General features: G+C 46.9%; 1 protein-coding gene across 1 annotated transcript in view; it reads right to left on the bottom strand.

Moving 5' to 3' along the window:
* The window catches only part of LOC122799695 (ankyrin repeat and KH domain-containing protein 1-like), a gene marked incomplete in the record, with an annotated part of 3928199 nt that overhangs the window by 1972990 nt on the left and 1940084 nt on the right, over positions 1-15125 (bottom strand). The window contains 1 exon segment of the mRNA XM_044068930.1: positions 2274-2379. Coding sequence (XP_043924865.1) covers positions 2274-2379 — 106 coding nt within the window.

Genomic DNA, 15125 nt, shown 5'->3' on the forward strand with positions numbered 1-15125 from the left:
CCTTTCCCTTTCTGCTAGAGCCACTTGAAAAGATCAGCCACCTTAGTACCAAAGGGGGCAGAGTGGTCTAAAGGGGCGTCCAGGAGTTTGGCTCTGAAGTCAACAGGGAGGGGCCGCAGACGTAGCCAGTAATATCTTCTTAGCATGGATGCTGATGCAGCTGACCTGGCTGAGGCCTCAACTGCATCGTATGCATACCTAAAGTAGTGCTTGTTCACTTGTGAGATAAGCCCGAGCAAGGAAGACAAGGATGCTTTAGCAGCACAGTCAGGAATGTCATTAAGCTCTTTGGAGGCTTTGTCCAGGAGAGCCAGAGAGTACTTGTCCATGTGAGACTGGTAATTCGTTGCCCTAAAAGCTAGGGTAGTAAAAGTGTAAATCTTTCTCCCCACCTCTCCATGGCTTTGCTGTCCTTATCTGCAGGCAATACAGTGGTAGTAGGGAGGAGTTTGGATGCCCTGTCCGTAGAAAAGGATATAGTGGCTGGGTCTGCTGGGGGGGGGGGGGGGGCACTTGAATAGGAATTTATCGGAGTCAGGGACCCTGTATAATCTGTCTGCCCTATGAGGAGCAGGTGGATGGGAATCTGTATAAACGGATGTTGTAGCAAATGCATCCAGGAAGGCAGGTTGGACAGGTGGGATAGGTAATGGATTAGGTGATTCCATCTGAATCAGATCATAAAATATTTTTTGTGCTTCAGACATGTGTGAGCATTCCCACTTAAAGTGTTCTCTCATCAGGTTAACAGTCTCCAAGAAGGCAAGGTCTTCCACTGGGGAATCAGGATCAGCAGAGGCTTCTTCAGGGGGATCCATACCCCAGGGGGGATGAAATCTGGGAAGAGTAAAACAGGGAGTCCTCTGAGGAGTCAGTTTCCTCCTCTGCAGGTTGGCTTACAGTCCTTTGAGGTAAGGAAGGCCTGGGGCTGAGAAGAAGTGGAGCCACAGGGGTGAACTCTAAAGAGGGCCTGAGGGCCAAGAAAGCAATGTAGAGACTCTGGCTGAAGGCCTGCCAATCAGGTAAGGCCTCTGTGCCAGAGAAATATGTCTGGTCTTTTGTTTTTTCTTAGAAGGCCTAGCCGGTGTTTGGTTGGCAGGTAGGCCTGGAAGAAATCGTTGAAACTGCTGAGGCTGGGTCTTAAGCGGCCATCGAAGGTACTGGTCCCCCCATTCCTGGCGCCTGGAGCAGGCACCTGTCGTCTGCTCTAGATTGTGCGGCCTCCTGTAAGTTACCCGACTGTATCTGTAGTGGCAGAAGACAGGTCCTCAGCCAAGCTGATGGTGGCTACAGGTTGAGAAGTGGCAGAGGGAGGCACACTGGAAGTAGGCCTCATGGACTTGGCCCTCTTCCTTGGTGGTTCAGATGGGGTGTCGGAGGCGGCTTGCATACAGAGAGCAATCTGTCTTAGGGACTGGTTCTCATGGTACAAGTAGAGAGCGTGTAAGCAGGTGCGAAGTGTCTTTGGGACGAACAATTTACAGATGGTGCAGTTTTTGTAATCGTGATCCCTACACCTAGGCAAGAGAGACACTGGTTGTGGGTGTCTTTACAGGGAATCTGACAACCATAGCTGCACTTATTCTTATCGGACATGAACAGACTAATACTACAAAAGGACTGAAGAAAAAAACCCCAACAGAGTAATTACCTTTAATGTGAAACAGATCAGACATCCACAAGTAGCAGGAACAGCTGGCGGCTGAAAAGTTTTAATGGCTGTTGCGTGCAGACATCACCTTTATGGCCCATGTACCTGCCTCCACGTCAAATGTCCTATGCACCATGAGGGACTGAAAAAGCTTTGGAAACCTGGCTGGACAAGCTGATCAGAAGAAGGGTAAACACACTAGTAGAATACTGCAACACTGAAATAGAAAGACATTAGCCTATCCAATCAGAATAAATACGACAAAGTACTGTAATAGTTTTATACCTACCTTCTCCAAAAATTGCATTACAGAACCATATACTTGCCCCTGTAAATAAAGTAGCATCTGGCTTAAAAGTAGAAAAACATTAACTGATTAAGCAGCTGAAATGCTTTAAAACTATGGAGCTCTAGCAGCTCTCAATTTATAATGTACAAATGTGACCAGGTAAAGTTAACAGCCTACAAGTCAATTTACAGATGTGCCGCCTCCTGGGAATACACAAAGGATACTGGACTCAAACTAGCCTTCCGAATGAAATGTGTGCACTGTAAACATTCCTAATGCAAAGTGTCACTTAGAATGAGCAATACTTTGCTACTGAAATCTCAATGAACACACCTTTGTTGACAACAGCGAGAGGAGGAGGAGTACTGTCCTGAGGAGCTCGGTCTGGTTCCTGAGGTGGTACAACCATTGCAAGTGCCTTTATTGGTACACGGGGAACCTGTAGTGGTTACAAATCAAACCAATCACCAGAACTTCACAACACAAACATTAAGCTTTTACATCCTTAATAAAACCAGTGTTTGAAACGCACTGTACATCACCACAGCAAAAGTATTTATACTTAATGCATTTGCTTACCTGGAAAGTCTAACCTGGGCTAACAGCCCCTTTTCATTTGAGACCAGGGGGAGAAAAACTCAATTACACAAGTATAAAAGGAAATTACTAAATTACAATACTGAAGAGAGTTACAAAAATACAGTGCCACACAAAAAATACATGCAACAGTGATTCAGCATTAAGCATTAGATATTTGAACATAACACACTGAATGGGGTTTGGTCACAAATGGTCTTGGCCAATTAGCAAGACTGTCAGATCTACAAAATCAATTTTGCAAAAGTATTTCTCTATGCAAAAATGGAAGGGTACTCAATGTGCAGAAATGGTACCTGAACATTAAACATGCACTACAACATCACACTTCAAGGTTACAACTTCTACTGTAATACTGCCTGTTCAAAAGGGCCCAGGCAAACAAAGAAACCATAGAATGCACCGGTCTAAAATAGGAAACAGTAAATTACCAGATTCCCTCACTGCCAAAGAGGAGATAACGGACCCAGAGATCCAGGTCAAAAAATTCTCTTACTGTGACAGTCTGCAAGAATTTGTTACCCTGTCAATAGAAATTCCAGTTTTCTTCATAAATCACACAAAGGGCGTCAAAAATCAAGCCAAGCTTTTCAAATGAGCTTATGGCAAGCATGAAGTAGAGTTCAGGCAGATGCTCTCCCACTCTGAACACCAGTGGGGTAATGCAGACGTCAGCCCATGCAGTCTTCAGCTCCTTCTTACTCTGCCAGGCTGAATCATGCTGCTCTAGTACCAAAGTGCTGCTTGGTGACTATTCCACAGGGAAGGGTGGGAAAGTATACACTGACCAAGCCCTTTTGTGAAGTGGTCTGGAACATTTTTTCCCAGCTGTGTGTTGGTCAGAAAGGCAAGATTCAACTCTAGAACACTCCATTTGTTTACCTGACCCAAGAAAGCCTCCCTGTGCAGCATTCATTTGTGTCAAGAGGTCAGGAACAGCTGGTGTGCAACAGTGTTCTCCTCTGAGGGGAAATAATTTACTGTCATGAGTGGACAGTGTTTCTGGGCATGCTCCCAGGTTTGTACAGGCAGCATGCATAGGTGGTACGAAGGAACACTCCCTGCTTGAAGTACCACACCACTATGGTACGGTCTGATTACTCTCGGTCCCTGGCACCCAGAATACTTTGAAGGCTTCCAGAGCATACTGGAATTACATGGTAGTATTTTCTTCAGATTTACATGGGATTCCAGCTTTCATGCACTGAGACCTACTGCACAACATTCACAGCTGTGCTGGCAACACACCTGTGATGAGGGTCTGATGGCAGTTTGCTTAAAAGGCATACCCTGGTTTCTGTCAGACTGATCAAGCACTCAGGCCTAATACAAGGTAACATCAGAGTCAGGATCTTAGTCAGCATTAATGATCTTAGGGGATTGCGCATCATGACCTAACAGGCCATGGAAGCCACAGGCCATAAAATATTGAGACTTTGCTGGCAGTCCACTCAGCCAGAGCTCCTCCACTTCATCAAATGGCAGCAATGACCTGCACGTGCACGTTTCTAGGACAGCGGCTAATACCATTACCTGGCTAGGGCACAGAGTTGGCATTTGCAGGTTCAGGGTTAATCCAGTCTGTAAAAGCACTACACGGTACAAGCTTAAGGCCATCTGTACAAATTAATTTTGGATCACTTAGGAAATACAGCTGTACCCCTGTCTTAGGATATGACGTACTTCGCTATTTTAAGAAATGGCCACTCACTACTTCATCAAGATACTCAAGCAGCCCCCCACCCCCTTTTTCTTTTCTTTTTCTCATGTGGAAGGGCAAAGAAGGTGGAGACTGAAGAATGTAAGGATGGGGAATGGGGTCTGAGTAAAGCAGACAGTGAGGAGGAGCAAGTACGACTCATCAAAAGTGACAGACTTGAGGGCAATCCAGGCTTCCTTTTGCAGTTTGCATGCAATTTGCTCTTACTGCTTCACTGTGTTGCCCTCGGTGAGTGACCAGCTTTTCTGGGTGGTCTACTACATCTAGAAGTTGAGGAAAGAAAAAGCTGCTCGACAGACTGTACAGTTTTTCCCACCTCCACAAGTTTCAAAGCATTTCTTGCAGGGGTCCAAACAAAAGCTCCTTCTCTAAATGGGTGGTAACGAGCTTTGTTTTAACATCAGGGTTGGATTCTTCAGCCAGGGATGCCTCTTGGACATTGACCCCACACCTGCTGTCTGCATTATGCATTCACAGAATCGCAACCGTATTTAAAAGCATGCTCAGCAACTGTGCCTGCATAAATTCAGCAATATCCCTGTGGGGTCTTCATCTTTTAATCCCACCAGTCTTCCACTTCAGCTGGTTCAGGCAAGACTCCTAGTATGGATTACCATGTGCATGACTGGACAGGCCTTCTCTTCTCAAACCTCCCAAAAATCGTGCCCTGTTTTTCAGTGGGAATTGTACTTTTGGTAGAACCTGTGGTACTTCCCTTGCCAGAATCCACAGACACCACGTCTGCATCCACCAAAGAATTGTTACACACATGCTTGCTGGACTCTAGTATAGTTAGGACTATAGAAAATATTACCAGTGAGTTGTGAATCTGGATCCAGAGGATGTTGCAGTATTCTTAACCTATTGACGATCCCCCCAAATGAAGCATCCTCTGGAGAGAATGAACTTGAAAAACTATGGGAGTTTACGGCCCTCAAGCTATCAGAGACTAGAATATTAACCCTTCATGGTACATCTGGATAAAGTTGTAAGCACTAATGCTACATATTACTACAGCACTCAACTTTCCTCACTTGTCTAGAGGAAAACAGTTTTTAGTACTTGACAAATAAGCACATATCCAGGCATGTCTAAGGGTCAGCTCCCGGTGTTTTCTCCTGTCTAACTGATGAATCTGGGCATCTTGGGGCAATGCAACAACTGCCTCATGTACAAAGACAGCCCACTCCTCCTACCACCCAACACTACAACCTGTAAGAGATGCACTTTTATAACCAAACTGGAAGCAAAGCTCTCTTCACTCAAGACTGGACTAGACAGTCAAGCGGAGAAGGTAAACACTTGCACTACACTCATCACATAGTCCGTTGAAACCTACACCACCAAATAGTACAGTCGTGTACCTACCATAAATGTAGATGTCCGAGTATATTCACTGTTGCAGTCATTACAATTGGGTTATCCTTCTGGCAGGCTACCCGCACTCGGCCTGAATTCCAAAGTCCTGGTCCGGCGACTGTTGTTGTCGCCTCCTCCCTGACGTCAGTGCCAAAGGGGTATAAAAGATGCAGCAAAAGCCATTTTCTTCAGTTTTTCTTGCCCCAGATGTCAGGTGCCTCCAAAAGGATAGGCTAATTTATGCCAATAAACATGCATGCAGTAAAGTAAAGCTCTACCTTCATCTACAAGCAAATACACCATATAGGTTGTATAGAATAGAGAAGTACAGATAAGATCCAGCAAAGGAAAGGGGATGGTGGGTGGGTAACCTGGACTGCAACAGTGAATACACTCGAACATCTACATTTATGGTAGGTACACAACTGTACTATGTTCGTGTTTCATTGTTGCAGTCATTACAATTGGGTTGAATCCCAAAGCTAAGGTTGGGCGGCTGGGGCTAAATAGGATTAGGAGAGGCTATGAGGCCCTGCAGAACTGCAGTGGCAAAGCCTGCTCTGGATTTAGAGTAGAGAGGTAAGTGATTGTGCTTTGTAAGTGTGCATTGAACTCCAAGTTGCAGCCTCTATGTCGTCTTTGGTTGGTATTCCTCTGAGGAAGGCTGCTGAAGTGGCTGCTGCTCTGGTTTAATGTGGCCTAATATCCTTAGGCACTGATTTGCCATGCTGTGAATAGCAGAAATGAATGCAGTGGCCTATCCATTTTGAAATGGTCTGCTTTGAGAAAGCCTTTCCTTGTGATCCTGCAGCATATGCCACTAGAAGTTGTTCAGTCTTTCTGAAAGCTTTGGTTCTGTCCAAGCAGAAGCGTAGCTGCCTGTGAATGTCCAGAGAATGCAGAAGTCTCTCATCCTTATTCTGTTGGTTTGGATAAAAGGTAGGAAATTGAATTGCTTGATTCAGGGCCACAGTGGACACCACCTTAGGCATAAACGTGGGGTTTGTCCTCAGAGAAACGCTGTTCTGATGGAAAATGATAAACGGTTCCACAGCCATGAGTGCCTGTAACTCTGAGACTCATCTTGCAGAGGTTATGGCCAGGAGCAGAGCTGTTTTCCAGGATAAGAATTTTATATCAGCTGTAGAGTCTGGTTCAAAAGGAGGCAGTGTGAGTTTTTCCAATACATAATTTAGGTCCTATGCAGGTATTGGTGCTCTCCTTGGAGGTCTTATGTTTTTGGCTCCTCTGAGGTACTGCCTTAGTAATGGATGAGAAAAAATAGCCGGCTCTGTATTGTAATGAGCTGAAATGGTGGAGGCATGAATCTTAATTGATGAAAAGGATAGGCCTTTGTCCAGCATCTCCGTTAAATATTGCAAAATCTGAGGAATATTTGATAGAATCGTGTCAATTCCTTGTGCCTGGTTCCAAGCACAGAACATCTTCCATTTTTCTGCATAAAATTTTCTGGTGCTAGGCCTCCTGGCCTCCAAAATAACATCCATCACTGCTTTAGAGAGAGGCGTGTTTTGAATGGTTACATTATCCGCCATGCTGCCAGATTTAAGGTCCTGAGTTGGCTGTGCAGTATCTGACTGTTTTGTTGGGTCAATAAGTGAGGAATTTGAGGTAATGTCCAGGCTGGGCATTGAGACAAGTTCTTTAGGACTGGGTACCAGTGCTGGCGTGGCCAGTCTGGTGCAATCAGTATCACTTTTGGCTTCTTATCTGACCTTTAGGAGTACCTTGGGGAGGAGAGGCAGTGGGGGAAAAGGCACATACTGTTAAGTTTTTCCAGCTGAAAGACAGAGCATCCACTTTCCATGCTTGCTTGTGATAAGTCCTTGTGCAGAATCTCTGTAGTTGGCAGTTGTGAGGGGAGGCAAATAGGTCTATGTCCGGGCATCCCCAGTTTCTTATCATGCTGAAGACTTGTGGATCCAATTTCCACTCGTGGGGATCCATTAGGTTTCTGCTTAGTTCGTCTGCCAGAGAATTTCTTTCCTGGCAGGTATTGTGCTTGCAGATGTACTTGGTAAATCAATGCTGTGATCCACAAAGTCACAGCTAATCTGCACAGGAGGTAGGAATGTGTGCCTCCCTGCTTGTTTATGTACCACATGACAGTAGTATTGTCCGTATTTATCAATAGTAGTCTTGGATGAAGTAGATCCTTGAAGGCTGTCAGGGCATTTTGAACAGCTAGCATCTCTTTTTGATTGATATGTAGATGCATTTGGCTTGCGGGCCATGTGCCCTGAATACATCTTCATGCCATATGTGCCCCCAAGGCATAATCTGATCCATCTGTTGTCTGCCCGGCTGTGGGTAAAGTGAAAGGCTGTCGCTTGTGGGGAGAGGCTTTTGCCCACCATCGAAACTCCTGTTGCAGGCAGGGAATGAGGGTAATTATTGTTTCTAGGCTGTGGCAATGTTGAGTCTAAACACTTTTTAGATACCATTGTAGTTTCCTCATATGCAGTCTTGCATATGGAATTTGCAGAATGCAGGATGCCATGAAGCCCAATGCCTGCAGAATTTTTCTTGCAGATAACTGGGTCTTTGTTGCCAACATTTTGAAATAAGTAGTCAGTTGTCTGTCTGGTGTGAGATCAGCCATCTGGGCAGTTGCATTTAAGCTTGCACCCAGGAATATTATCGCTTGTGAGGGTACTAGTTTTGATTTCTTTTCGTTTACTGTGTACCTTAGGCATGTTAGTAATCTTTTTACAAATGCCAGATGGTGTAGTAGAATGTCCTTGTTCGCTGCTTGAATAAGGCAGTTGTCCAAGTAAGGATATATTTGTATTCCTCTTTGCCTGCAAAATGCAATTACTGGTGCCAGGCATTTTGTGAAGACCCTGGGCGCAGTATATAAGCCAAAGGGCAGTGCAGAGAATTGGTAGTGCATTGAGCCAGCTATAAATCTGAGGTATCTTCTGCAGGAGTGTCTGATTGGGACATGCAGGTTTGCTTCTTTTAGGTCTAAAGTCACAAGCCGTGCCTTCTTGCCTAGCATGGGCGGAAGCTGCTGCAGAGTCAACATTTTGAATTTCTGAATATCCAGAAATGTGTTTAGAATAGACAGGTCCAGTATTGGTCTCCAGGCATTGTCCTTTCTGGGCACCAAGAACAGTCTTGAGTAAAATCTTAGTCCCTGCTCTTGCTGTGTACTCGCTGAATGGCTCATGTCCATGAGGGATGAAAATTGTTTTTGTGTTACTGCCCATTGATTGTGTGGCAGGGTCTGGCATTCCGTTTGCCCTTAGCAGGGTGTGAAAATGGAACCTGTAGCCTTTTGACACTATATTCAGTATCCATTTGTCCTGGGTGATCATGTGCCAATTTTGTGAAAAAAGTGCTAGTTTTCCCCCCTAAAGGAGCTGCCAGAAGATAAGTGCTTGGTGCTGGCAGGGGGAAGTCATTGAGACTGTTTCCTGTATGGCTGAGATTTATCTTCTCCACTTTTGGAGGTAGAAGCACACCACTGTTTGGACCTGTATGAGCCCTGGGGCTGGGATCTGCCTCTGGGGCATCTGTACCTGCCTCTGTGGCCTGTGACACTGGAAAGGACCAATTCTTTGCAGGCCAGTTCCTGCTAAATCTGGGGGGTTGTACCTGTAAGAAATCCTTGACTGTTTGCATAGATTTAGCTTTGTCCTCCATTTTCTTCAATACCTCTTCTGCTTTAGCACCAAACAAGGTATCATGCTGTAATGGAGCATCTAATAATTTTGCTTTAACATGATCAGGCAGATTCTGCTCCTTTAACCAAGCATGCCTCCTAATGACAGAACCCGTAACAGCGGCCCTGCAGGAGGCCTCCAGAGAATCAAAACTACATTGCAAAGTAAGCTTTCCCACTTGTTCAACTGCATGCAATAAATCAAGTTATGTACTCACCATAACGTTCGATGTATGTAGTCCATCTCGCCTCGCATTCTTACCCATGGGCTAGGAGCCGAATATCGGCTCCGACTCTGCCAACTTTTCTAGCTCGAAGTCTTTCATTGGCTGGGCTAAGCAGGTATCCCATGGTGCACTGCTCCACATCCCCAGATCTAGTTTGCTGCATTAGTCATTCATACCTCATGCATACACAACATCCAGATAAAAAGAATAAGCTTAAGTAAAGGGAACTCTGTAAAAAAACAACCTAACCTCCAGATCCTCCAGGAAGGGGGAAAGGTGGGAGGGTAAGTAAGAATGTGAGGTGAGATGGACTACATACATCGAACGTTATGGTGAGTACATAACTTCTTGATGTTATGCAGTTCTATCTCGCCTACATTCTTACCCGTGGGACAGCGTCCCTAGCACCTACATCCTGGCTGGCTCATGGGAAGATACTCATGAGTACTGTGGAGCGAAAGGACGACCTGCCCCTGGAAACCACGTCCAATTTGTAATGAGAAATAAATGTGTGAGGGGAAGCCCAAGTAGCTGCAGCACATATATCATCCATCAACAATCTGGCTCGATAGGCTGTGGATGTAGAAACAGCCCGAGTAGAATGAGCCTTGACCGGAAATGGCAGATCTTTTCCTCCTGCGTGGTAGACGAAAGAGATGCAACTAGATATCCATCTGGAAATGGTGAGTTTGGAGACCGGGGACCCAATTTTGTTTATCGAAAAGGAGACAAATTGCTCAGACTTCCAGATAACATTTGTTCAGTGCAGATAGAAACGTAACTGTCTGTGTACATCCCAGTTGATGAAATTTAAATTCTGCCTTGTTTGAAAAATGAGGGAATAATACAGGCAACTCAATGGATTGATTAACATTAGACACAGAAGACACTTTGGGAAGGAAAGAAGGGTGCGGTCTAAGAGAAACTCTGTCCTTATGGAAGATTAAGTAAGGAGATTTGATGGAAAGAGCCTGAATTTCTGAAACTCGCCTTGCTGAAGTGATTGCTATTAAGAAGGCTGTTTTCCAGGTCAAGAATTTCAATTCACAGGTAGCCTGCAGGCTCGAAAGGTTAAAGCGAGGGCTTGTAGAACAAAATTGAGATCCCAGGGCATGATGGGTTCAGAGACCGGATGACGGAGAACAGAGTACCCTTCATGGAAGCCTTGCAGAGTCTATGAGCCATGAGACTAGGCTCATTAGTCACATGAAAATTAGAGATCGCTGCAACTGAAATTTGATGGTAGCTGATGCGGAACCCTGATGGAAAAGCAGTGACAAAAACTCCAAGACTGAAGCAATTGGAGCTGTGTAAGGATCAATTCCTTGGGTATATGCCCAAATAGAAAACCTCTTCCATTTGCTAGAATAAATCCTCCTAGCAGATTGTTTATGAGAAGAGGATAAGATGTGAACCACTGCCGGTGAAAAATTATGACGCCTAACTAACGATGGAAGTAGAGCAGCCAGGCTGTCAACCAGAGGGTTAACGGAGAGAGGTGGAACTGTCCCGACCATGTGTGTCAGTAAATTTGGTTGAGGGCCCAGAATCCAAGGAGTGTCCACAATGTATGGTTGAAGAAAGGGGAACCAGACTTGACGAGGCCAGTGTGGCGCAATCAGAATCATTCTGCTTCCCAAGGATTGTGCTTTCTGAATCACCTTTGATAGCAAGGGAAACGGAGGGAAAGCATAAAGCAGACCGGAGGGCCAATCGTTAACTAGAGCATCACTGGGTGACTTCCCCTGTGGGGGGATTAGTGCGAAGTAGCTGCTGCATTTAGCATTGAGGGGGCTGGCAAAAAGGTCGCAGCAAGGCTGACCCCCATCTGATGAAGATTCGTTCTGCAACTAGGCTATTCAGGGACCCACTCGTAAGGCATCAGAATGGGTCTACTTAGCCTGTCCGCAATAACGCTGGACTTAACCGGAATGTGCGTTGCCACCAGAAACCTTTGGGAAGTTACGGCCCACTGCCACACTCGCATGGCCTCTCTGCACAGGGGGTAAGACCTTGTTCCCCCTTGCTTGTTTAGATACCACACTACTGACATGTTGTCCGAGTGTATTATAATCTTCCCCAGAGGTAGAAAGCTCTGAAGTACCTGCAACGCAAGTAGCACTGCTCTCATCTCTAGGACGTTGATGTGCAGATGTATCTCGTGATCTTACCATGTGCCTTGGACTGTCCTGCCAAGATAATGCCCCCCCACCCCATCTAGGAGGCGTCCGTGGTCACTGTGGCAACCAGGATGGGTGGAACGAAGGGCCTTCCCCAGATCTTGTTTGCACCTGTCCATGAGCAAAATGGGGTGGGACAGAGGAAATTTTTGGAGAGACCATTGAACAAAGAGAAGACATTGAAGAAGTCTCATGTGCAATCTCGCTAGAGGGACCAACATAATCGTTGCTGTCATGGTCCCCAGGAATAGGAGAATCCATCTTGCCTTTGCTTTCCTCAGGGGCATCAGGATGTGCATCTGTTGTTGTAAGACTCTGATCCTCTCCTGCGGTAAAAACGCTCGCATTTGAATGGTGTCTAGTTCTGCACCTATAAAGGTGACATGCTGCGAGGGCAACAAAGCAGATTTTTCCCAATTTAGTGTTATGCCCAACTTTTGACGTAAGGTGATGGTAGCGTCCCTGGTTTGGACCAGTTGATGCCTGGTGGGGGCAGTAAGGAGCCAGTCCGGATACGGAAACACCTGGAATCCCTGACGTCTCAAGTGAGCAGTCACCACCGCCATACATTTGAACACCCTGGGGGCTGTGGTGAGACCAAAGGGCAGGGCTCGAAACTGGAAATGACTGGCTCCCAGCCGGAAGCGTTGATGACTCCTGGATGCCCTGTCCATTTTGATATGGTAGTAAGCATCCTTGAGGTCGATGAAGCACATCTATATCTCTCCTCTCCCAACAATGGGAGAATCGATTGTAATGTGACCATACGGAACTTGGACTTCTGTACATAGTTGTTCAGTTGGCTGAGATCCAATATGGGTCTCAGGTCCCCCTGTTCTTTTCGGCACCAAAAAGAATCTTGACTAAGTCCCTAATCCGATTTGGTCTAAGGGGACATGCTGGATGGCTCCTTTTTCTAGCAGCTTTGAAACCTCTGAGGCTGCTTGATCCCTTTGACTGGGTGGAACATCTGGGATTCGTCTGACTGAATGAGGGTCTGATGTGAACGGGATGAGATAACCTCCGGAAATTATTCGTAATACCCATCGGTCCTGAGTGATGCTTTCCCAGGCTTCCGGATATAACGAAAGTCGACCCCCGACTGACTCCAGATAAAAACAAACAGTCGGGCACTCCTTCAGAAATGAGAGTAGGGGGGAGCTGCGAAAGGAATCGCGGTCTCCGAATTGCGGGGGCCCCCTCTGTCCCCTAGGGAGGCGTCTCCCTGAATAACCTCCTCTACTTCTGGAGGGGAACTCACCATGTGCGGCAGGAAAAAACCTCTGATTTCTTGAACCACATCTTCCCGCCTCGCTGAGCCTTGGGGTAAGGCCTAGAAGGAAGGGAAAAATGGACCCCTACGGCAGACAGGGTCTTTCCCTCTTGCTCGCACCTGCTGAGGGTGTCTTTCACTTTGTTCTGAACAAGGAGGAACCATCGAAAGGGGCATCTGTGAAGGAAGACTTGAAGGCCTCGGCGAAGTGACAAAGGCGCAGCCAGGCTTGCCTTCTAAGGGCGACCCCTGAGATTGCTGCCCTACTCGCTCCCTCAGCTACATACAAAATGAGCCGCATGGAGAAGTTGACAATGGAATTGAGGGTAGACACCTGGGCGTTAACAGTCTGAGCCACTGCCTCAGGGACGTTACCTGCAAGAGCATCTCCTAGCTCCTTGAGGAGATCGCTCTGGAGCAGAGTGAAATGAGACAGATAGTTCAGCGACCGTAAGGTAAAGGTTGCTGATGAAAGGGTATGCTTCCCGTACCGGTCCATAGTCCTAGACTCCTTGTTAGGAGGATGGACTGAGGAAGAGGTCTCTGCTACTTCCTCCTGAGTGGTCGCTGCCGCCACCACCATGGCATCTACAGGGACTCCTTTGGTCAGAAACTCCTTACCCTGGGGAGTAGAGAGAAACTTGTTGGGATGCCTGGGTACGGGCTCCATAGAATCAGGGTTTTCCCACACCCTTCGACAGATCAAATCTAGGCGCTCGAAGGTTGGGGACACCCAGGAGGTGGAAGGCTGAGCACCAAAGGTCTTAAGGAATACAGACTCCTCCTTGGAAGGGGCTTTGGATGGCCAGTCACCTCTGTGCTTCAGTATCACCAGGATATCGGAGAAGGAAACAGAGGATGACTTGGGGGACCCTTCCTATTCCTCGAGGTCAGTATCAGAAGTGAGACTCGCCCTGGGAGTCTGTTTCCTCTTGCATGTTTTCATTCTAGGGGGCTCCTCAGGCACGAACTCTGAAGGGCCCTCAGGAAGTTGGGGACCACTTGTGGGGGTATCCCTAGGGCCTGGTGCTCTGCTGTCCATGGATGGGTGGTGATCAGAGGCTCTCACCAGAGTGGTGGGGGACAGAGTGACCGATCCGCCTGATGTAGCTGATGATCTAGCCAGCGCAGTCCGCATGGTCTCAAAGGCCGGCCCCCCAGAGTCCGAGGACCGGCCAGCCTCGGAGACCATGACAAGAGTCTGAATACCCCGAGCTGATGCACAGAGGGAGACTCTGAACCGAAATATGTCCAGATATGTCCCCCTCGGGCCCGACCGAAGAATCCAGAGTCCCGAACCCCGAGGACAGAGCCGATGTCGGTACCAATGGAGCCGGAGGGGGCCATCGGAACCGGCCTAGGAACATCACATGGCGTGGGACACTCCGGGTCCGAAGACAGAGATGCGCTCAGAGGAATGATCGAAGAAGGGGTCAGGACGAGCTCCGGAGCAGACTGGGCCAGAGCCGAAAACAATTTAGCCAAAACTGGCGACTGGAGGAGCCTCTGGACCACCCTATCAACATCCATATCCGAAAGGGTCCTGGAGGATCTGAAGAGGTTCCAAAATAATTGGAGACTACGCCGGTTCCATCAACACCGAAACCTCCTGCGGCCCCGAGGACAGTGGAGCCGAGGAAGTCTATGCAATTTTTGAGACTTTCTCCGGAGGCTCCGATGAAGCTGACGCAGCCGGAGATCTTTACTTAGACTTGGATGACTTAGATTTTTAACACTGGGAGAAGAATCCAAATCCTCTTCGAAAGACTGTTTCAACAGTCTCTTTAAGATCAGCTTATTCTTGCTCTCTTGGAGCACTCTGGGACTGAAAGCATGACAAAAACTGCAGGACTCCTGCAGATGAATGGCTCCCAGGCAATAGACACAGAATGTCCATCGATGATGGACATTTTGTACCCGCATTTAGAGCACTTTTTGAAACCCAAAGGTTTGTGCTCTTTGGACTTCTTGGACATTCTTCACAACAAACACCACAACTTAACCTAGAAAAACTGACAAGAAGTTCACAGACGCCCAACAGCACAAAAATGCGGGAACCAGATATACGAAAACAGTATAGACACACACTGGGTACACAGTGAGACCAACGATGTCAGAAACCTCTAACTTAAACGGTTAAT

Source organism: Protopterus annectens, chromosome 4.part0 (assembly GCF_019279795.1).
Source record: "Protopterus annectens isolate FY-2018-M chromosome 4.part0, PAN1.0, whole genome shotgun sequence".
In the NCBI taxonomy this organism is placed as follows: domain Eukaryota; kingdom Metazoa; phylum Chordata; order Ceratodontiformes; family Protopteridae; genus Protopterus; species Protopterus annectens.